This window comes from Bacillus rossius, chromosome 6 (genome assembly GCF_032445375.1).
Source record: "Bacillus rossius redtenbacheri isolate Brsri chromosome 6, Brsri_v3, whole genome shotgun sequence".
NCBI classification, from domain to species: domain Eukaryota; kingdom Metazoa; phylum Arthropoda; class Insecta; order Phasmatodea; family Bacillidae; genus Bacillus; species Bacillus rossius.
In genome coordinates, this window is record NC_086334.1 from 27,705,151 (window position 1) to 27,729,694 (window position 24,544).

Sequence of the window (24,544 nt, forward strand, 5' to 3'; positions counted from 1 at the left end):
ACAGTTGTTGCCGAAAAACCAGTCCTGAAGGATCAAAATCGACAAAATCTGAAAAAGGGTCAGAATTTTTTAGGTTTCTTGATTTTTTATAATGACGTAGTCGTCTGCCGAGGTCGAAAAATTGGCTTTAACATAGCCTTTGCATCATAAACAAAATATCGAAAATAAAAAAACACCTGATTTGTTACATCATTCAACTGTAAGTACTATTGCAGGATTTTAGAGAAATTACAGAAACATACACATTCTAATCATAACATTCCGGTACAAGTAATATTTTACACAAAGCAATAATGAAGTATATAAAAAAATAAAACTTTCGATACAATGACGAGATTTTAACCATTTATTACAAACATTCTTTGTTTACAGACACGTAGCACTTTTCTTTGTGCAACAGAGAACAACAAACTGTCCATTTGATACGTCATGTACTAAATGTAATAAAACTAATTTAATTGCGATTTTTTACAATTGTGATTATTTCATGTTAAATTCAACACATATATCCCATGACAAAGTTTCATTTGACAAACCAATATTTTAGGTGCGTCTTCACATATTCACAAACACGAACATATACGGGTACACGATGCACACGCGTGAGTTCACCAACTTGACAGCTTCGAATAGAAGAACACTATTTCCCTACTGCTTGAAGTCTCCTGTGGAAAGGATCCGCTGTCTCTGGCCACGTGGCAAAAACCCACCCCTGGGAATCCTCGTGCACTACCGCACGGTAAAACACGCTTCGGGCCAAATCAGTGTCAATCAACTAGGGAGACAGCGGGTCCGCGTCAAGACGAGGCTACTGCATTTCAGGACACGCGCCACGTCCTGCAGAGGCTCCAGTGACTCCTCTGGGTCGTCACTGGTTCTTGAGCTTGTTCCCCGGCCGGCTGCCTGGAGACACCCAGGCCACGACGGCGCGGCAGGACCAGTACAAGGCCAGCAGCGCCGCCAGGACCCCGGCGACCAGGAAGCACGCCACGTCCAGCAGCAGGTACTGGTGCCAGGGCAGGTCGGCGGCGGCGGAGCGCAGGTGGGGCGCCCCCCGGTGCCTGATGACGTACTCCGTCCAGAACACTGCCCGCTCCAGCGGGCTGTCCGGCCGGTCCTTCATCAGCCTGGACAGCCTCTGGGCGTTCTCCTTGTACCTGTGACGGACAAGCAAGCAAAACAAACTAGGTGGTTCATTAGGTTTGGAGCCTCTACGGACGTCAACTAAACACTGATTGTTTCTTCCCTGTCTTGGATGAACAACTTCCTAGTTTCCTCAATTCAGGATGGTTCACAAGTACCTGATTGTTCATCACATCATTTGGAGCAAAAAAACAGGATTTCCATAAAATAATGTCCTAGTTTAAATGGTAAATTATTACAGTTTAATTTAGGCAAAGCATACATCAATTTTGCGTTAAACTAATCTAGTTTTCCTTACAAATGTTCAGAATGTGCACCTTTAGTTATACGGCACACATCCTACCTAAAGTCAAATTCTTCTCACACTTTGGTTAATAAGTCCGGAGTAATGGAAGCAATAGTTTCTTCAGTTCTGTGTCTCAAGTCTGGCAAATCATTAGGTAGTGGCGGCAAGTAGACACGATCTTTTATAAAGTCCCAAAGGAAAAAATTGCATGGTGTTATTTCAGCTGAACATGAAGGCCAGCGAAAAAGATATCTGTCGTCTCATCTCGACCATTACGATTAATCCAACGGTCAGGGACTTCGACGTTCAACCACTCTCGTACAAAGAGTTTCCAATGAGAAGGGTCTCCATCCTGTTGCCAAATAAAGTTTACAGGTACACCCTCTACTAATTTGGGAAACAGCCATTATAGCAACATTTCCAGATAAGCCAACCCCTGTTGCAGTAACTTCAGCGAAACAAAATGGTCCTTATACTTGACATGGGGGACAGCACGGAAAGTTTTGAATTTGGGGGATATCTTTGGTGTCCTACAAGTTCATGAGGATATTCTGAACCCCGGATACGAACATTACCTTCCCACTTAAATGAAAATTCGACTCATCGCTGGACACCACATGATAAAGAGTGCAAAGTGAAAAGTTACAAAGTACATCATAGTCATATGGCTTTAAAGTATGTAGCAACTGTAACTGGTATGGACGCATGTGTAAATGTGTTCTTAAAACCTTTCACATATTCGAATTTGGAAACTGAAGTTCAAGACTTGCTATCCGAACAGATTTACACAGTCAACATCCTGTATTGACATGTATGGTCATCCCATGCTGTTCCCTTTTACAAACACACCCGGTCGTTTCGAATTGTCTATACCATCGGCAGAAGTTTCTGCCCCATGAGGGTTCACCATTAAACTTTAAACTACATGCATGTTGAACTCTAATTACAGGTTCACTCTTAGCTAATTGCAGAACACAAAATGCTTTATGTCAGGAGTCGCCATTTTGCTTAGGTGGCGCTGCAAGCGAGAAAACAACAAAGCAGTACTTCGTGCAAGCGCCTATCTAAAACTGTTTGAGTTACTCTTTAATTGTGACCTTGAACCAAAACTCTACTATGCTTACAGTTGATACTATTAAAATTTATAACTGAGGCATTTGTATGGACATACGTACTCAATTTCATACAATTATACCATTTGGGTTATACTACCAATATTTTCAGAGTAATTCTAAACATTATACAAGTTATAAATTGCATTGTAAATATTGCGTTCAGCAGCATACTTGTGGATAATAAGCTTACATACGTTGTTCAAAATAACTCTGTCTTCTTCCATTCATTTGGCCGCTAGCTTATGTACTTCACGGGTTGCTCTACATGGCTGCATACTGTTATTTTTATTATCATAGCAGTATTAGTGGCATGTATGATACTGTAAGGGTTTCCTCGCGTGTTTGTGCTGTTAACAATATCATTAATCCATATTCGTGTCCAAAAAGCTCTTCAATGTAATGTAAGGGATTTCCTTTTTGTTTTAAACGTCCATATTTATACCCACATTTATGACACTAGGCTTATTACTTACCACATTTTAAGTATATATTTATATATTTACAAAATATATACATAATATATACGTTCAGTGGCAACCGCAGACCACGCGATTTAACTGGTGGAATACATTACTCTGTTACAGATAAGGTCTTTTTCTTCGTGTTCCGGGAGGAAAATTCGAATTTTTACAGTAGAATAATCTTTTGAAACTAACAAAATAGAAACTGATAAATGATAAACTAGTTTAGTGTTACATAAATATCTGTTTATGTTGTTTACCACAACTCAGTTTTCAGCTGTTTAAGTCTGAATGTTCGCCAGATCATCTATCAGAAAAGTGACATCTTGAACAGAGTTTACGTAGAATCATATTTTACCCAGAGTATGTTTAGTTAGACACCATACCCCCTTCCATTTGTATCTGAGAATTGTTTTACTGTTATTTATAAGTATTTTGAAATGGCTAAGCAAGCGATTTGTTAGAAACGTGGTTGTCGCCTGGTAATATTAATCAGGTTCTTGCATGGTAATGCTCATACTAAATAACTAATCATTTTACATGGACGATTGCATATGTCACAACAGTACATTTTTGTCCACGAATGTTGACTTCTAAAATTGTATAGTGCTAGCTATAATACATCTTTACTGCAAACTATTGCCACTTATTTAACAATTCAAGATGTTAGGGTATAGCAACTTCAAGTTGTTCCTTAAGCCACCTTGTAAAAAACCACGGAATGCTGTCTTTGTACCTTCAGCGACAGTAACAATAAACCCATTTCAAATGCTGGGCGCTCTTATACAAAATCATAAAATCTATCGAGAACGTTTTTCGTTTCAACTTGGCTGTAAGGGAGGTGGTGGTTGCAAACCGGTCCATGCTCCTCCAACTCCTATGTGTATAGCAAAACATGTTTTAACTACAATGATGTTCAACACTTGTCCCCCACTGGTGTGTTGCAATCTTCTTTCGAATCATCCTAGCGAGTTCCATTCAAGCTTTAAAATTGTACTACTAGCATTAATCTACGCTTTGTTTTGCTAATTAGAGTGACTTCAACTTTATAACAAACGCCCACTCCGCAGACTTTCTTGTTCAAGTCCATCATTATCCGCCTTGGACAAGCCGCTGAGAGCGTTCTCGATGCCTCCAAGCACGAGACTTAGTATGCGGTACTCTAGCAGTGGACGGCAGTGCGTTGACCGAGCACTTCCTTAACGAATTCCGATTCGGTCGGATACCCTGGCTGATCCTTCGCGTCTTTGGCCTGTCGCCTAGTGTTACATCTGTGCCCACAAACACACGTGGAACCGAAGTATATATGTATGGGTGAGTATTACAACTAGGCAACTACACGTCAAGAAAAATCCAAACAACAAAAATGTTCTTTTTCCTGAGGCAAGAGTACTTGAGTGACTTGTTTTGACGCCATTGCTGAATTTTAAATTGTAGCATATTGAAACAGTTCAGTGCGTTTAACAATGTTTTGCCAATTTTGTAGTTAATGTAGTTGTAGTGCTCAACCCACGATATGATATGTGAAAGTCTTGCTAGAGTAAAGCATATCAAGTACCAGATGAATAGTTCGTTAGTACCTGGGATCGTTTATGACCTTCTGTATGGTGGTCAGCAGCTGGTCGGCTGTGACCGTCTTGTACTCAACGCGCTCTGCGAAGCCCTTAGCCCGCGCCTTGTTGGCGTTGATCTTCTGGTCCGCGAAGAACGGAACACTCACTATGGGGACGCCGCAGAAGATCGCCTCCTGGGTGCTGAGTAGGCCGTTGTGACTGACGAAAAGCAAGATGTTCGGGTGGGCTGCAACGCAAAGCGATACGTCCAAACTCACAACTGGCGTGGTTGCACATCCGTCAGAGCAAAAAATAAAATTAATTAGCTTAATAGTGATGGAAGGTGAGTCATCCGTCTGGCCAACCATCGTGATGACTGGACCAAACGGTCTGACTTTTGCAGTGTGAGAGGATGAGCATTATATTTATATACAGATAATGTCTTGAAAACTGGTTACTTATTCATAAATTTATGTGTCAATAATCCGTGTTTGACTTTTCCACATTAGTTTCACATGAAGCAAACAAGAAAATGTGTTTTGATTTGTTGTACAGTAAAATATCTGAAGTATTTCATGTGATCACAACCAATGTCTACTATATCATTTTAGAGATTGATGAAACATTTATATTGTATTTGTATTCATTTTTGGACAGGCATTACAGCGGTACAAATTGAGAAACACTGTTATGGAAATAAAAATTTTACTGCCGATTATACGTATTATGTATGTTAGTTAAATTTGTATTGTAAATTATATATGTTATCCTGCTGTAAATATCGATGAGACAAGAAAAGATGTCAAGTGGAACTGGAAAAAGTCAGGAAAACTGGCTAAATAAGTTTATGTCTGCTTAAATAATTTTTGGGCACAAGCTTTTAAAGCTTTCTGGAGTTATATTTATTGCCATTTTCACGTAGATGACATTACAGAACTGTCATGTAAAGTGCAGCGGAAAATGGCTGTCCACCTCATTCAAGGAAGTTATATTGAAAACGATTTACATATGATAAGAAAAATTAATCGTTATTATTTATTTCATTAAAAAATATTTCTTGATAATAGAGTATTATTTATAAATAATTTTCCCTTTTTTATAGTAAGTACTATATACTGTTACCCTTCCGGATGTATATATGTGTGATCTGTTTTCACATGATGTACATAGTGTCGGTTCGACAATTCCATGACTTTTACCTAGAATTATTATTAAAAAATATAATAGTTTTAACAACATAGAATTAAATGTCATTATTAATGGTTTAAAATTTGTTTGAAATGTGTTTCCATATATTTTGTGTAGTATTACAAACTATTTCCAAATGTATATATATATGATATTGGTATGTATGAAGTTGATGAACTCCGACACCGTTTGACCGATCGCCATGAAAGTTGGCACATCAAAGTGGTTTTTTTTTTTCATGGAGAAGGTTTTTATGGTATCCATTTTTTGTAACTCGCCGCTAGATGTTGCTGAACGCATCAGCTTCTGAACTGTTCAACCGATCACCATGGGTAAACAGAAAATCATAGTTCATAGACAAACAAACAGCAATTGTGTATAATTTCTCGATGTCCACCGCACTGTCATAGAGCGCTATCCATTTCACTTCAACTCGCGGACAATTATGTCACCCTGTGTTCAGCCCGGGCAACGCTGGGTACTGCAGCTGGTCTTTTGTGAAGGTACAGAAAAATAACAATTCCGTGTGCTCGTGTGGGGCGCACGGACTCACCCAGGATGTCCCTCTGCGGCATCCACTTGGCCACGACGACGTTGTCGGGTTGGCCGGGGAGAGAGTCCGACTCCCACTTCCAGAACACCCTGTACGGCAGCCGGGAGAAGGCGTCCAGGAACACCTGGCGTCTCTCGGCCGGCAGCGCGTCGCTGCGGATGTTGGAGCCGAGCGAGAAGTAGATGAAGCCATTCGCGGCCTCGTCCATGAGCTTCTTCAAATGCTGCGCACACACCACATGTTTGACCCGACGGTTCACGTGTGCCTACACGGGAATCATCTTTCATGTTAGCTCTTGTTGTACGGCGTTTGGTAGCAGTCATTTCCCGAATGGAACTAAAATCGCATGGAATAGAAATGCATAACCATGGTCCCAGAATATGTGACCGAAGTTCACAGAGCAAAAGGAAATGTTACAATATTAATTGCTTGGTAAAATTCAACAAGATGACAGTATTATAATATAATTTCTTGTCGTGAATTAGCTCCAAACAAGGGGTGTTTTCTTTGGTTTTTTTCGCTTTCATCGCAGCTGTTTTATATAATTTAAACTTTTGCTCTGCAAATCCAATGATTCACTAGTCGACATAGGTCTCTGTCAACGAATTCTAGCGATGTGTGCGGAAACCACGTGTGTTGCACTTCAAGTAATTTAATTGAAAATACAATTTTCGTTTATTCATCACGCTCGCCATTATTTTAAAGAATTCTACGTTTAATTTCGAGTCTCGATTTTCTTATTATAAGTGTATTTGCAACTTGAGAATATATGAATTTTCTCGTTACCGAGGCTAGATGTTATATATCCCTGGCGCGTATACTGAAAGACTCGCTCACATTTCCAGAATGACTCCCAAGTACGTAAACATGCGTGGTAAAGTGCTACTGGGAACTGTCCTGGTGGCGGTACCTGAGGCAGAGGCTTGCTCGGTCCGATGTGCAGGCCCCCCACGTCCACCACGGCGGGCACCAGAGGTCGCGGCTGGTCGAACCCGACCTGGGTGTTCACCATCGCCAGGCTGGCGTTGTTCCTGACGTCCCCGACCGCGGGAAAACCCTCGCCGAAGAAGCGCCTCGTCATCGCGTCCACCCTCGGCAGGTAGGAGCAGTGGATCCTGTAGAGCGTGTAGAGGTGCAGCAGGGTGTTGTAGAGCCGCTGCGGGAAGGACATGCTGTCGCCGAAGGTCGTGGTGAGCTCAGGGATGTATGCCGGGTTGTGAGGGTTGCCCGTCATGTAGCTGAGCCACGTCGGGTGGCTGTACGCGGTGACCCCTATCAGCGGGGGGTTCCCGAAGGCGTGCACGAACCCCAGCTGGCAATCGGCGCAGGTCGCGTCGGCGATGACCACGTCGAAAGAGGTGTCGGCCGCGCGGCTGAGGAGGTCCCTCGCGCCCCGGCTCGACATGGTCTTCCTGCAGACTGTTTCGCTCCACTCGAACATGGAGTCGACGGAGCCGAACGGGGTGTCGTGGGCGATCTCCAGCACGTCCATCTCGTAGTCGTAGGCCTCGTGGACGACGTACTGGGTGTAGTTGGCCGCCGGGGACTTATCCTCGTCCGCGGAGAGCACGGTGACGTTGTGGCCCCTGGCCGCCAGGGCGAGCATGAGCGAGCGGTTCCAGATGTGGTGGCTGGGCGAGGGGATCACCAGCAGCCCCAGGATGTTGGCGGCGCGGGTGCTGCACGCGGCGATCAGCAGCAGTGCCTGGACTCGCGCGACGTTCATGGTGCGCCGGTGGACCAACTGCACACACTCCTGTTCCGTTCGCCACTTCAACACAACATTTCATGAACTGGCGTTCATCGTCTGTGTCATGCAGCTTGTCTCGAAATTTGACATTTCTCCAAAGAAGAACCGACTGTATATGCCACTGTCGTTCTGCCAATAATGTTTGTAAACAATCGTCGGATGGACATTTGCAAATGACTGTTGGGAAATTGGTACTGTAAATTAAGAGTAAGTTACTTCACACAGACCAAATCGTACAATGTTCCCAAATGCCAAAAAAGTAAATTTGTGGATATTGTTCTTTCTGCACTCCTACAATATCATATTTGGTAAGTCTTCAGAAAGTATATATTTTGAAAATAATAACCTGATGTTAACAATGCCAATGTTTAGAAAAAAGTGCTATGCATTGTATCATAATATATCCTGGCTTGTAATTGCTCTGATTTAATTAGTGTATGATTTTAAGGGTACTGTAAACTATGGGATATTACTTTAAAAGGATTGTTGGTTATACTCTCCTTGATGAGGTCTGTAGACATATAGTGACAGAATAATTGTAAAATACACTGCTTGTCCAAGAAGGATCGGTGAGTTACACTGCTTAACTGGATTAAGTATGATATGTTTAAAGAATAAATATATTATGCAAAGATAGGATAAAATGGAATATGATTGGTGAGATACAGTGGAATATGGTGGGACATAATTGGTTGGTGGGATTTTATGGGATTAAATTGGAGGGGTATAAAAGGATACGGAGGGATATGGTGGAATACGACTGTTGAGATACAGATGGGATATTGTGGGATATTGTGGGATGTGATTGGCTGGATACGAAAGTAATACAAAAGGAAACTGTATGATATGATGGGATATAGTGTAATACATTTGTTGGATACAATATGATACAATTGTAAGGATACAAAAGAATGTAGTGGAACATTATGGGATATGGTGGGTTATAATGGAATACAGTAAAATACAAAATTATACCCTGGGATATGATGAGATACAGTGGGATACAGTGTTATAAGATGGAATATGATTGTAGGGATTCAAAAGATTGGTTGGTATGTGGTAGGACATGATTGCATAATACGGTGGAATATGGGGGGATAAAATTAGTAGTATATTGTAGGATACAATGTAGTCATTATGATGCAATATGGTTGGAGACAGTGGAATATGGTGGGATATGATTGGAGAGAAATGGTGGTATATAATGGGATACAATTGGTGGGATATGGTGGGATGTGGGGAATACGATTATTGGGATATAGGATACTGTGGGATGTGGTGGGATACGGGGGGGGAGGGGGGGTTTTTCATTCTAGTGTAGTTCTCATAATGTGTTCATAATGTGACTGTAATCCTTAGTTAGGCTTTTAGTTTATTTTCTGTGGATTTTGTGTGTAATATGAGTTCTGGGCAATCATCCTGGTGTAATGCTTGTAAGGGCTAATGTTCATAATATAACTGTTTTCCTTGTTTGGCTCTTGGTGTATTTTCTTCGGATTTTGTGTGTAGAAAATGAGTGCTGTGTTTCCTGTAAATGCTAGTTTTACATTTATATTTGCATGGTGTTAAGTAGGCTCTTCGAGTATCGAAGTACGGAATGCTATATAAGCTTTACAGGTGCGATCGAAGGTATCTTACTGCTGGAATATCCAAAATAAGTGGTGATATGGTGTGCCCATTAGTAAGAAATAACAAACGTTAAGTTTAGGGGACTTCGCAGATCTAACTCTCAGCCACGAGGCATCGATCGCCGAGAGATCGGGTACCTAAAGAGTACCTCAAAAGATTCGAAATATCCTGTCTAGAAGAATAACCACGAACGACAAGCTCGAGGGGTGATTCCGGTCCTCAGCAAGTCGAGGTCTACAAGGAATGGGTCCAGGACCACTTCTCTTTTTTCGATTAACCCTGGATACCCCCCATTTTGGATATATTAGAGAGTGGTGTCCCTGGGAGGTCATGTCGTTTTTCCCACCAGAAGCTTTCCATTCCATGGGTGACCTTTACTTCGCTTCCTTTGTGATATGCCGTTTATTCTGTGGGTTAGTGTTGCCTTTAATTTCAGTATGGGTTCTCTTTTCAGGGTGCTCCCTATTATTTTTCTGTTGCTTAATCCGACACACTCATGATGTAAAATATTTAATGGTGTTATTGTTGTTATGTTGGTGATAATGGACGGAGGGTGTGAAGTTTGTACTCCGAGTTAAGTTTTTATTTTTATTTTTAGGATTTTATATATATTTCATTTTATTGGTAACACATTTTGTTTCCCTAGGCCATAACATAACCAATCAGTTACCTTGTATGAAGTCCTTATTTGTAATGATAATTATTATTTGAATAATAATTTTTAAGCATACGCTACCCCTTTGCACTGACAAAGGATCGAACTGAAGAAAGAAATCTTTCGAATACATCAATGTATTAATAAATATTTTTTTAAAATAATTTTTGAAATTTTATCCAAAATTTTTGGTTTATAGTAATAAATTTTATAAGGTGGCCAAGATTGTCAACAGTCGCTACTACGAGTTGGTGATTGATACTACTACTCTCTAAACTAATATGATGGCAACACTTTAATAAACGACCTGTACGGTTTGCAACACTATTGTTTCTAGTAGCAAGTATTTCAAAGTAAAGATGGTGGTTTAACCTCCAATATATTGTCATTAATTCTACGTACTAGAAAATTATAAGTCCGAATATGTGTTATACCTTATTTAGTTCTTAGTATATTTTTCAATGACCGAGTTGTCAAAAGCGTACATTTTTCAATTATAAATTTTCTTTTAAATTAGGTACGATGGTTTGATCCCAAGACACCAAACGCGGGATTTTATAAATCTAATTTTTAAATAATAACACCGTGACACTAGCGCTCCAGGCTCCAGCGCCTGCCTGTGACATCGCACGCCTGGGATGACGCGGCAGTTGCCAACAGATCCACAGAACCCACAGTTTCACTTTAATTCGTGAGCTGACGACAGCGAGATACGCCATGTGTCGTCGTGCGCCCCGGCCGTAACGGGGAGTGGGGGAGGCTAGTGTTTCGGATCCTATTGTTGCCATCCAAGATGGCAGCTGTGACATCACATTCAGTTTCTCGACCGAGTCATTCCAGTACCACACTTGTCACTCGACCGAGTCATTCCAGTACCACACTTGTCACTCGACCGAGTCATTCCAGTACCACACTTGTCACTCGACCGAGTCATTCCAGTACCACACTTGTCACTCGACCGAGTCATTCCAGTACCACACTTGTCACTCGACCGAGTCATTCCAGTACCACACTTGTCACTCGACCGAGTCATTCCAGTACCACACTTGTCACTCGACCGAGTCATTCCAGTACCACACTTGTCACTCGACCGAGTCATTCCAGTACCACACTTGTCACCATCCTATATGCCTATAGTTAGACGGAATGGGGGGATCAGGAAAGAATTTCAAAATGGCGGCCAGGGTGCGGGTCGCTCGATGGTGATAACCATAACGATGGCCACAATTTCAGGAGTGCCTGAATGTGTTGGCTGCGAGAGGTCAGAGTTATACAATACGATATAAAGTTAACGTAGTTAAAAACCAAATCACAAGAAATATATGTCAATTTTAATGAGTTTTAATAACTGAGCTCGAGTAAATAAACTTTGAACAAATGGCTGCGAAATTGAAATAGCTAAACGGTCGAACGAGCAAGGCGAGAAAAAATAATAATGTGAGACAAATGAAACAAAATTGATGACTCAAATGCGGCGTACATTGCATGCCGTAAATTTAAAAGAAGAAAAAAATGCAATTAGAATGCGCAATGAAGGAAGATGATGGTGTTGGTATACCTGGCTTCTGTACGCGCCACCTCTGAGGAAGGTTCGCCTGTGCAGCCGCCTGCCCAGAGACTGGTTGTTGCCGGGACCCCCCCGGCCTTCTGGCGCGCAGAGAGAACTTGACTGTGACGAAACAAACTGCCCGTTGCGTAACTGCGGCACAATGTCGGAGAGTAGAGGGGATTAAATGATAGCGGATGAGAATAATAGCAACTCAAGGACACACGTTTGTCATCGTCTACTTGTCGCCCGAAGCAGATAAGGACTTTCGTAAGGGGAACAACTATGAAGCATTGTTATCGTCAAAACTTTTAACTCTACTACTTTTTGATTATAGCTTTGTTCGTATGTTCGGAAACAGCAATTTAGTTCAATTAACGCACATGTAGATACATTCTGCACACACACACACACACACACACACACCTTGTTAGAATATTTGTTGAGCAAAATGGTATGGCATTTGCTGTGTGAATTGAATTGGAAGAAAATTTTAGTTTTTGCAACTTTCTCTTGTAGTACTTATTATACGTTCTTTTTGGCAACTTTGTTTTACTGTTTTTTTTTTTTGCAACTGTTTAGTTGTTTCAGCCCGCTGTGTTCGTCTGTGCTGTGATTTTGTTCTAATTAATTCCTTCCATGGAATTCTCTAGTTGTCTTTACATTTTTAATTTGGCATCAGCAGATTTTCTCTCTTTGTATATTCATCTATTTCTGTCCGTTCTTTGGATTTTCTCTATGACATACAGTGCAAACTAGCAATGACGTATATATCCTAAATAATGATATTAATGTTATTTCGTTTTCCCATGGTTTCCCCGAAACCACTCTGGGATGGTTTCCTTGCCATAATCCATGGCCAAATTTTTCTGGAGTATTTCTGGTCTATACCGTCGTGGACTACCGCCTCAAATGACCTCCATGCTGTCGACGAATAAATGATATCAAATTTGCGCCTTTTTTTTTTTTACTAACATCATACAAATAAGTGTACGATCCAGTAAAGTGGATGTTATTCGTGCCGCATTCAGACATGAAATATGAAATAACCTCGTTAGTTGGCCTACCTCCAGTTTTCAATATAAGAGCGGATTTTTTTTTTAAGTAAGTGCAGTTTTGAGATTTTGCCGCTGCAGCGCTGAGGTCGTCAATCCACGCATGCGTGATGTGTTGCTACATCTGTTGGTATGCTACAGCCGACATTCGACCGTGTTTACGTTTTTTGATCAGTATTTAAAAAGTGCCCGTCGACTGAGAATACCTCAAAAATATGAGCTGTGATTGTTTTTTTTTTTGTGTGTGCTAAAGGCGTGAAAGTGGCTGAAATTCATCGTCATATAAGTGAAGTATGAAGAAAACATCGATGGAATGGTACGGAAATGGGTTAGAGCTTTTAAAGATGGCCGCACGGATGTTGATGATAAGTAACGAAGTGGGCGACAACTTTCTGTCAATGCTGAAGATTTTGTGCAGAAAGATGACGAAAAAGTGGAAGATATTAGACGACCTGCAGGGCGCGCGCTATCTGTCAGTGTCCGCCACAGGCTTGAGTGGTTAGCTTGTGCGCCGCTACTGTGTCGTGGCGCTGTTCTCTCTATTAGCGCGATCAGAGATCGCGGGTGTTCGGGCTAGGTGCGAGGAATCCCGAGTGCGGTCGGGCGGGCTCGGCTAACTTCGGCGACAATCGGGAGTAGCGCTTTGGTAGCAGTTCGCTTCGTGGGTGTTAGTGCGTTGTAGGGTGTAACTAGCGACATGACTGATCAGTTAAGTGACGAGCAGGTGATGCAGGAGTGCATCGATGTGCCCCTGCCGAGCGACGACGAAACCGAAATGTCTAGCGACGACGGCTTTACAACAGTCGTCTCAAAAAAACAAAAACGGGAGGAAAGGACGAAAGACTGCGCCCCCCACTGACGAACCCCGCGATCGCCAGGCAGCAGGCCGAGCGACTTCGCAAGCAGCCCGTCAGAAGGGCAAACAACTCGGCCAGTCAAACGGCCGCCAACACGTCCGCAGGTTCGAGCCCTGCCCCGCCAAACCCTGCCCATCAGGCAAAGAAAATGCAGGTGAAACCCCTGTATGTATTCGTGGATTCTGGCCACAGCTACCCGGCCATTAAAACAGTGCTGGATGCAGCACTGCAGGAGTGCTGGTCGTGCGTCAGTCGCGGCCATGACCAGCTCATGATTCACACTGCCACCGTGGAGGAGTACCACAGGGCAGTGCGTGCACTGGAGCAGGCCGGAGTGCAACACTCTGTGCTGCTGCAACGGGACGAGATCCCGAACAAGTTTGTGTTTTGTCGAGTGCATAGCAGCACCGACAAACAATTCATTCAGGCTGAGTTCGCCGCAATGGGGCTTCCAGTGCAGAACTTCTGGTTTCTGTACAACAGGCAGACAAGGCAACCTATAAATAAGTTAGTTGTAGAGCTCCCGAAGGCCGTAAATCCAGAAAGGATTTATGACTTGAAGTCATTCGGAGGCCTCAGCATTCGTGTTGAGGACTTCAACACCCCAAAGGCCCCCTCCAATGTGGCAATTGTCAGAGGTTTGGCCACCCCGCAAAAGGCTGCAGAGCCTCCCCTGTGTGGCGATGGTGCAGCCAAGGGCACAAAACCGAGGTTTGCCCCCAGGGAGGTGACAGGACGAAAGCAAAGTGCGCGCGATGTGAAGGCCCGCATTGCGCCAATTACAGAGACTGCATGGCCTACAGGAGGGAGAACTGGCGTCACCTCCCGCAACAGGAGCGGAAAGACAGAGAGCTTCAGTCCAAACGCACAGTGCGCGAAAACAAGCGAGCAGTAATCGCAGCTCAAGTCCGCCCGCCCCCACAACAAACCGGCCCCTCAGGCTACTGCCCCCAGCCCCCAAGGCAGCTGTGGCGAGCCCCGAACTACCCCGCCCCCCCACAATGGCAGAGCCCTAACCAATATTCAGTGTTGAGCGATAGACATGAACTGGAGTACCCTGTCTTGGCAAACCCACCCAGGTCTAGAGGCCAGCCCCTGCCCCAGAGGCCCCCGAAGAAACACCATTCGGGGCACAAAAACGGTAAAGGCCGGGCGCAAGGTCAGGTGACGGATCAGCCAGGTACTAAGGCGCCACCCAACTCCACCCCTCCCCCCAGTGATTCCAAGAAAGTCGCGCAACAACAAGCCAGCCCGTTGCAGACAGACTCACCAACAGAATTGCCAACTGCTTCACCGCAGTTAAAACCCGCGGAGAATCCAGCGATGGTCGCGAGTGACTTTCTGAAGCTCGTGGGCCAATCGGATGCCATTGCACAGAACCCTAACCTGGCACACGTCCTGGAACCAATGTGCATTTTAATGACTATTTGATGTAATCCGTCCAAGTCAATAGAGGACAAAATAAAAGCCACCACGGGCTTTGTGACAGCATTAGCGGCCAGCTTAAATGCCGCACACCCTTAATTTATGTTCTGCCATTAATACTACCCCCGTAGACAGTAGATTAAGTACCATCCTTTACTGGAATGCACAAGGAATTAGAAATAAAATAATCGAATTTACCGATCATTTAATTAAACATAATATTAGAATCGCGGCGATAAACGAAACACACTTAATTCCAACAGATCGTCTAACTATCTTAAATTACACTATTTATAGGCGCTACCGCGATACCAGAAGTGGAGGGGTTGCCCTACTAATCCACAGAAGTATACAACATAGTGAATTTCGTTTACCTGAATTTAATAAATTAGAAGCTGTTGCAATTACTTTTAAAGTCAATAAACAACAAATAGTGCTTATTTCGATGTATGCACCACCGGGGAGGTCACTAACTGAAAACGAGCTGGACATCTTATATGGCTCAGCTCCCACATTTCTAGCAGTCGGCGATATTAATGCCAAGCATAGAGACTGGAACTGTCGGAGCAATACAGCCAATGGCCTACTGCTGCAAAGACACGAGTCTAACAAAAATTATCAAGTACATGCTCCCTCAGAGCCCACTCATGATAGCGGAGTACTAAGGCACAACCCAGATATTTTAGATATTGCATTAAAAAAGAGAGTTCAAACGGGATTCGAACTCAGAGTTTTTCACGAAATGTCGTCTGACCACTTTCCAGTACATCTACTATTCGATGACGTGGACACTGACATCAGTCCTCCGAGAAAAATTAAAGACTACAAGAAAGCTGACTGGAGAGGCTTTCAAACATATTTAGTCGATAATTTGCCTGCAGCCGATGCTGCCAACTTCGAAACGAAAGATAACATCGAATCAGCAGTCACTGAACTTACAGTTAAAATTCAAACTGCATTTAACTCGTGCATCCCAGAAAAAGTGGTTAGCTTTAAGCAAGATGTACTGCCGGTGTATATTAGGGATTTAATTTCTCAAAAAAATAGATTAAGGCGCGAATATACTCGACGTAGGCAGCGCGACATTAAAGCGAGAATTAATGAATTACAGAAAATAATTTCCGATGAAATATCTCTATGGAGGAGCAGCCAATGGGAGACGAAAGTCTCTCAGCTACAGGTGCAAGATGGTAGCACCTGGAGTATGACAAAGCGATTCCTTCATAAGATAGATAAAATACCTCCGCTACAAACTCGCACTGGGTTCGCTTTTACACCGACAGACAAGGCACAAGCCTTCGCGAATACCCTTGAATTAGCCTTTCAACATAATATCGAACCCTGTGACCCGCAATTTAATGCCGGAATATACAGAGACCTTACAATTAAACTTAATCAGCCTTTAACTTCAAAACCTTACTTAACTCAATCTCAGAAAGTTAAACAGGCTATCAGGCGTATGAAACCACGTAAGGCACCGGGAAACGATGGCATTCAGGCAGTAGTCCTTAAGAAACTGCCCGACGAAATTTTGGAATACCTAGCTCAATTAATAAATGGAATACTTAAACTACAGTATTTTCAATTGCAGTGGAAAGAAGCGAATGTGATAGTTTTTCATAAATCCGGAAAAGATAAGACACTGCCCCAAAATTATAGGCCCATTAGTCTGCTGAGTACATTGTCAAAAGTAGCCGAATGCATAATTCTGCAGCGACTAAATGCTTACATTAAAGAAAATAACCTACTGCCGGACGAACAATTTGGTTTTCGCAGCGCGCATTCAACAACGCATCAACTGGTCCGTTTGACAGAACAAATAATAACTGCGTTCAATCAGAATAGCTATAATTTTGCAGCGTTTTTGGACATAGAAAAAGCCTTTGATAGAGTACTTCATGAAGGCTTAATTTATAAATTATATAAAACTGGCTACCCCGATTGTATATTAAATTACTGGCCTCGTATTTAGAAAATCGATCGTTTAGAGTCACGACAGAAGGAGCACAGTCCGATTTAAAAATAATTAAAGCAGGAGTCCCACAAGGCAGCATTTAGGGCCGGTTTTATTAAATATTTATATCCATGATATGCCTAAGCCCGCACACCGATCAGTTCAGTTTGGCTGCTACGCGGACGATACTGTATTGTTTAGCAGATCTAGTATTCTAGAACTCGCAGCAGACAGATTGCAAACCGCGTTAAATTCAATAGAACAGTGGTGCACAAAATGGCGAATTAAGGTAAACCCTACTAAATCAGAATCTATAGTTTTTACGCGTAAACATCTCCCGCCACTCGAAGATAGACCACGACTAACACTTTTCAATGAGCAAATTCCTCACAAAAATGTTGTTAAATATTTAGGCGTCCACATGGATAGGAAACTACTATGGCGCGATCACATAGAGGCGAAAAGAAAAACAGCTTTCACTAGGCTCATGGCCCTCTACCCCGTCATGAGCAGACGTTTAGGTAGCTCTGTTAAAAACGGAATAATAATTTATAACGCACTAATAAAACCAATAATCACGTATGCAGCGCCGGTATGGGCAACAGCAGCGGAATCTCACTTAATCAAGCTACAGAGAATTCAGAATAAGAGTATTCGTATTGCGACAGATGCGCCTGTGTATTGCCCCGTAAGGGCTATGCACAGAGAGCTCAAACTCGAACTTTTAAAACATTATTATTTCCGAACTGCGCAAAATTTCTATGATAAATGTGCCATAAGCAGAAATCCATATATTTCATCACTGGGCGAACAAGATCCAGAGTTGCATGGAAAATATAATATGCCAAATTCAATCTTGGCTCACAACCTCCGTAGTGTGCTGTGGCTGGCTGAGCGATCAGCCAATCAGTCTCCCGCGAGTTGAAACTTAAATTATAGACATTAATGAATAATTAGCTAATTCAAAATGGTCCGAAGCACGCAGGTGTAGGTTTGGCTCCCGGGAGCTCACTGCCTGTTGTGTTAGGGCTGACACCCTATGTCCGATGGGCATGGCCCGCCTGGCAGGCTTCACCTCCAGTGCCGGTTGTGTTTCTGAAATACATGGGATTTTGAATTACAACAATTGCAACAAATGCCAGAATGCGAATAGGTCTTGACTTAATTCACCTGTAACTTTATACACCGACAGTTCCTCTATATTTAACTAGTATTATAGTAGTAGATATTAGAGATTTGTAAATTAGTAATAAGTCCTAGATACTAAGTAATAGTCATCAAAAATATATATTTCTAAAATAATAATAAAAAACCTAAAAATAAAAATTAAAAAAAAATATATATTTTTAGTTCTTATTTTAGTTTTACCTTAAGCACTGCACGTCCATCCCTGAGTTGGGTGTTTGCATATTTCGTAATGAAATGCCTAGTTTGTAAGTCATTTATCTTTTTTCTGTTTTAGTTTCTTAGTTTTTTAGGTGCTGACTGGCGGCGGAGTGAGTGGTCAGTGCAACCACTCACCACCAGGGGCGCTTGCGTCCATGGTCACTAAATCCAGTACTGCACAACTAGAAAAGCGGACCACGAGTCCAAGTGCCCAACCCCCGCATGGTAGACTCTTTTCTACTCTGTCCAACACTTCATCCAGACCATCATCTGTCTCCTGTAAATTCCTACACGTAATGCATGCCAATTTGCATCCCGCATGAATGTGCCCAGGGTTTTCCCTGTGTCTATGCAGGTTTTACCTGGGCCCAACCTATCTCTAGTTATAGTCTAGATTTAAGAGTGAGGGGAGTTAGTCATGGCGCCAATCGCTGCCATGGCTGGCCAATCCCCTCCTAGCACATGGTGCATGCGACCCTCTCCTTGCATGGCTAATCCCAACATGACTAGGCGTATAGGCTTCGGCCTGAGACGCACCTAGGTCCCTCCCTAACCCGGACCCCTCCAAAATACACTTAGTTTTAGTTAGGTTAGGAAAAAAAAAATCGCAGTTCGCTTCGAGTCTTGGCCGAGGACGGACGCGTCAAGCGGAGCTGCGAGATTCCAGGAACAGCCTGTTTACTCGCACACACGCCAGGTGGTATTCCCAGGTTTTTCTAAGAAGTGTAAACGTGCAAAACAACCCGGGTTGTAGCTAACCCTACAGCCTAGCCACAACCCGGCTTAATCCCGGGTGCGTGGTCAGTGGGTGTTAGTGCGTTGTAGGGTGTAACTAGCGACATGACTGACCAGTTAAGTGACGAGAAGGTGATGCAGGAGTGCATCGATGTGCCCCTGCCGAGCGACAACGAAACTGAAACGTCTAGCGACGACGGCTTTACAACAGTCGTCTCAAAAACAAAAAACCGGAGGAAAGGATGAAAGACTGCGCCCCCCACTGACGAACCCCGCGATCGCCAGGCAGCAGGCCGAGCGACTTCGCAAGCAGCCCGTCAGAAGGGCAAACAACTCGGCCAGTCAAACGGCCGCCAACACGTTCGCAGGTTCGAGCCCTGCCCCGCCAAACCCTGCCCCTCAGGCAAAGAAAATGCAGGTGAAACTCCTGTATGTATTCGTGGATTCTGGCCACAGCTACCCGGCCATTAAAACAGTGCTGGATGCAGCACTGCAGGAGTGCTGGTCGTGCGTCAGTCGCGGCCATGACCAGCTTATGATTCACACTGCCACTGTGGAGGAGTACCACAGGGCAGTGCGTGCACTGGAGCAGGCCGGAGTGCAACACTCTGTGCTGCTGCAACGGGACGAGATCCCGAACAAGTTTGTGTTTTGTCAAGTGCATAGCAGCACCGACAAACGATTCATTCAGGCCGAGTTCGCCGCAATGGGTCTTCCAGTGAAGAACTTCTGGTTTCTGTACAACAGGCAGACCAGGCAGCCTATAAATAAGTTAGTCGTAGAGCTCCCGAAGGCCGTAAATCCAGAAAGGATTTATGACCTGAAGTCACTCGGAGGCCTCAGCATTCGTGTTGAGGACTATCGACACCCCAAAGGCCCCCTCCAATGTGGCAACTGTCAGAGGTTTAGCCACCCCGCAAAAGGCTGCAGAGCCTCCCCTGTGTGCCGATGGTGCAGCTAAGGACACAAAACCGAGGTTTGCCCCCAGAGAGGTTGAAATAGGTTGGGGCCTATTAGGGATTGAAGGAAGACCATAGCCTGGCTAGGACTGCGGATTACGTGTTTGGAGCAGTTGGGTATGCGAGGTAAAAGGTTTCAGGTACACAGACAATTTTATTCAAACAATTAAATCAAAACAATAAATTACTGATGTTGTTAAGTCGATACAATTTTAGGCAAAGTTTAAATACAATTTATCAAAGAACAATGATATAGGACAAAACGGGCTTCAATGGTAAGCCGGCTACACCGTGTAACGATCCCATTAAACAACGCAGATGACGTGAAGTAAGAGCAGTGTCTAGTATTACATTTTACATTTTTCAAACTACTGCAAAGTGCAGTTAAAAGCGTTACGATGACAAAGCTACTGCAAGGCGCAGTTACATTTAAAGATTTACATAATTAAATAAAAGATCAAAACAGATGCGACGACGACTCAGGGGAAGAAAATCACCAAAAAAACAAAACTAAGTTTCCAAGTTAAATTGCGTTAAGTCACGTAAAAACATTAATCCAAACTTATAATTTTCCAGGTGGCAGCCGAAAGGGAATTTAGACAAACAAATTAAAAATATATGACTACATTAAAGCAAGGGCCACCGCCTCACACATAACTCAATTCCAACTTACATGTTTCCCCTGAGGTCGCACACACACGTAGGTCTAAGTTGACCTAAACGACTACATGCTCGTAGACTACAACCGCTGACAACCGAGCCTGACAAAAATCAAGGAAGAAAGAGGCCTCCTGACCAACAAACACAGCTTTTATAACATCGCGCCGCAGCGCGCGCATGCGCCAATCAACGAGAGGAGGGGGTGAACGAGTAGACATAGAAACACTAGGGAGGGGGAGAAAGGAGGGAGAAGGAGCAGGGGAGCGGAGTGCCGGAAGCCGATGCGGCGCGCACAGTTCAAATCGCTACAAGGTGACAGGACGAAGGCAAAGTGCGCGCGATGTGAAGGCCCGCATTTCGCCAATTACAGAGGTTGCATGGCCTACAAGAGGGAGAACTGGCGTCACCTCCCGCAACAGGAGCGGAAAGACAGAGAGCTGCAGTCCAAACGCATAGTGCGTGAAAACAAGCGAGCAGCAGCGGCAGCTCAAGTCCGCCCGCCCCCACAACAAGCCGGCCCCTCAGGTTACTGCCCCCAGCCCCCAAGGCAGCCGTGGCGAGCCCCGAGCTACCCCGCCCCCCCCCCCCCCCCCCGCAATGGCAGAGACCAATATTCAGTGTTGAGCGATAATAATGAACTGGAGTACCCTGTCTTGGCAAACCCACCCAGGCCTAGAGGCCAGCCCCTGCCCCAGAGGCCCCCGAAGAAACACCATTCGGGGCACAAAAACGGTAAAGGCCGGGCGCAAGGTCAGGTGACGGATCAGCCAGGTACTAAGGCGCCACCCAACTCCACCCCTCCCCACAGTGATTCCAAGAAAGTCGCGCCTGAGAAACAAAAAGCCAGCCCGTTGCAGACTGACTCACCAACAGTATTGCCAACTGCTTCACCGCAGCTAAAACCCGCGGAGAATCCAGCGATGGTCGCGAGTGACTTTCTGAAGCTTGTAGGCCAATCGGATGCCATTGCACAGCAGGGGGCAGGCAAGCGGCCGACAAGTTTCGACGGCTACTGCGCATGACGTCATCTGGCGGCCAACTGGCTTGTCTCTCCACTCGGCCAACACGCTCGGCCCCTATTCAGCCAGCTACTGTGGTTTATTTTACCTCATTGGTGACAGCGGAATGTACAATGTTGAACCGGCCGACAACGTTGCGAACTATCACAAATACATTTTTTACTTAATTAATTCAATTATACATATGAGTTTTTCTGAAGTAGTTAGAACTTGCATTAACATGTAGGCCAGTCAAACGTGTTACAAAAATTACTTACCAAAGTAGAACTTTATAGTAAACAAAAAAAATTATGAAAGAAGTATACATTTATGAAACACAATTTTTTTTATTTGAACACAACAATACCTGGGAAACATAAAAAAATTAACAAAAATATTTATTATTTTCGACATATGCATTCTCACGGAACAAGATAATGCATTCAAAAATTTTTACTACACAAAACATAAAGTTTATGTTCAACTCCGTAGAAACCTTGACAGCCTATGTGAAAGTAGTGTACCGTTTTCAACAAAATTAGTTAATAAATTTTTTCATTTTGATTATTTCTTTCCTCTTCTTGTCCTTTTCATTTTTGTTCTTTATATTCAAATGCTTGATGCGTATATACGTCCTTGTCCTTACGAAGCAGTGAACAACTTTAAAAGGTAAGGTATTCCCTATTTCTTTCATAATTACACCTGTCAAAACATCAAATATATTTTTATCAGTGGAAAATAGTGGACCATGAAAATCGTTGAAACATTTTTCTGCGACAGAAATTTTTTCAAGAAATTCATTTTCGGGATTTACTAAGCCTCCCGCAGATTGTGTAGCAATAAAAGAATTTTCCGTTGTCAATTTCACAGAGCCGAGCTCAGGATGTGCATTTCTGAAGCGGTGAGCAACGTAGCCTGCAATGTATTTTAACCCTTCGTTCCTTATCGAATGTTCCGTCAATTCAGAATGTCCATTGTGTTCGAAAGGAAATTCCTCTACACAGTCACTTGCAGCTAAAGTTTCCATTTGCAGCTTTGATGCTACGTCAAATTCTCTTTGAAGTAATAAGTTGTTACGTTCACCCACATATTTTTCTCCTTCGCAAACATGAGATGCGACCTCAAGCAAGCACGATTCTTCAGGTCTCTCATTGGTATTTTGTTTCTCAGAAAAAACTGCAGCAGAATGCTTACCAAATACATAGTTTCTTAGCCTGTATTTAAACTCTACTGGTGATGGATGTGTATTTTGATGGCCCATTCCTCTGATATATGAAAAAAAGCATTCTAATACATCTTGATTAAGTTTAACAGTCGTGATGTACCGAACGTTCAGTGACTTATTTAAGTAGGCGAATAAATCTTTCAAAGATTGATTGTTTATCTGAATTCCTTTCTGAAAAGGCAATTTATGTTTCCCACCTATAACTCTCAGCAGTTCGATTGTGTTTGTCATTTCACATAAAATCTTATCCTGATGAACCAAACCTTTCCCGTATGCAGTTTGTGGAACAGAAGAATTAAAAATGTCAAACCAGTCATTAAATAATTTGAGAAAATTTGATGTTGGGATCACACTAGTGTCAGGTTCAATAAGGTTATTAGCATGTGCATACTTCAGTGAATACGAAACCGTGTTTGAAAATAATTGTGCAGCAATTTTGACTTTCTGCCTTCCACTCCCTTGGACATCAAGATGATTTTGGGTCAGTTTCGGTGCTAATTTTAGATCATGTGTTGATTTGCACAGTAGCTTTTCAATAGATGTTTTATCAATAACTTCTGACTGAAGGACGTAGCCTTTATCAATGAAATGATTTCGTGCTAGTTTTAATAAATGTGGCGCATCATGAAAAACATAAACTAGCCTGGTGCTATCATGAGGGTTTTTAAATGATGTGTTGATAGGAGATATGCCGAGTTGCTTCCAAACAGCTAGATTACCTCCTCCCATGTCGCTTACTGCCGCGCAAACTTTGTAACCGCTTTCTTCTAAACACACGATCACTTTCTTCAGTGTTGTTTCAGACATGGGTTCGTCAAAATTATAGTAAATAGGTTGTTTCCAGTTACTCAAGAGGCCACGAGCCATTGCAACTTGTACGTAATTGTAAGGACCTAGAATCTGTTGCTCTTTCCTGTCCATACATATCTGATTACTAATTTTCATCTCATCGAAAGAAATGACAGTGACTTTATCAAAATCTCCAAGTTCCCTGCTCTTGCATTTCATCAAAGCCACAACATCGTATAAAATGCCCGTGTTACAATCTAACTGCGAAGCCCACTTCCGTAGAGTACTTAAATCAGGTAATGGAAATTTAAGCTTGTTTCTAAGGTATCGATATGCTTTCGCACTTACACTCTTCAAAGAAATGGCAGCAGCAATATCGTCTGCAGACCAACAAATCCTTCGTTTCTTATTCTGTAAAATCAAACGAATCTGTCCCGGAGTGAAAAATCTCCCTAACACTTCCTGCACTTTAATATTAGAATCAGTGTGCAGTGTTTTAATTGCTTCCATTTCTTCCTTCAGAGATGTCTTCTCTTTTTCTAATTCTTCATTTTTAATCAAAGTTTCTTTTACCTGTGATTCCAGTTCTCGAATCCTATCGTGAAGTTTTCGAACATCATCC

General features: G+C 43.1%; 1 protein-coding gene across 4 annotated transcripts; it reads right to left on the reverse strand.

Moving 5' to 3' along the window:
• Window positions 1-323: 323 nt before the first annotated feature.
• Window positions 324-18,087, reverse strand: LOC134532921 (UDP-glycosyltransferase UGT5-like). 4 transcript variants are annotated; one of them, XM_063369972.1, is made up of 5 exons: window positions 18,039-18,087; window positions 7,210-8,243; window positions 6,300-6,522; window positions 4,586-4,805; window positions 324-1,157 (listed from the first exon to the last, which is right to left on the reverse strand). In XM_063369972.1, exons 2-5 carry the CDS (start codon window positions 8,023-8,025, stop codon window positions 869-871), a joined length of 1,548 nt encoding a protein of 515 aa, XP_063226042.1. In that variant the 5' UTR covers window positions 8,026-8,243; window positions 18,039-18,087; the 3' UTR covers window positions 324-868. The 4 variants fall into 4 exon arrangements, with proteins under 4 accessions (XP_063226042.1, XP_063226039.1, XP_063226038.1 ...); XM_063369969.1 differs by lacking the exon at window positions 18,039-18,087 and adding an exon at window positions 11,892-12,008 and having other exon boundaries at window positions 7,210-8,043; XM_063369968.1 differs by lacking the exon at window positions 18,039-18,087 and adding an exon at window positions 11,892-12,008 and having other exon boundaries at window positions 7,210-8,055.
• Between the last annotated feature and the right edge of the window lie 6,457 nt (window positions 18,088-24,544).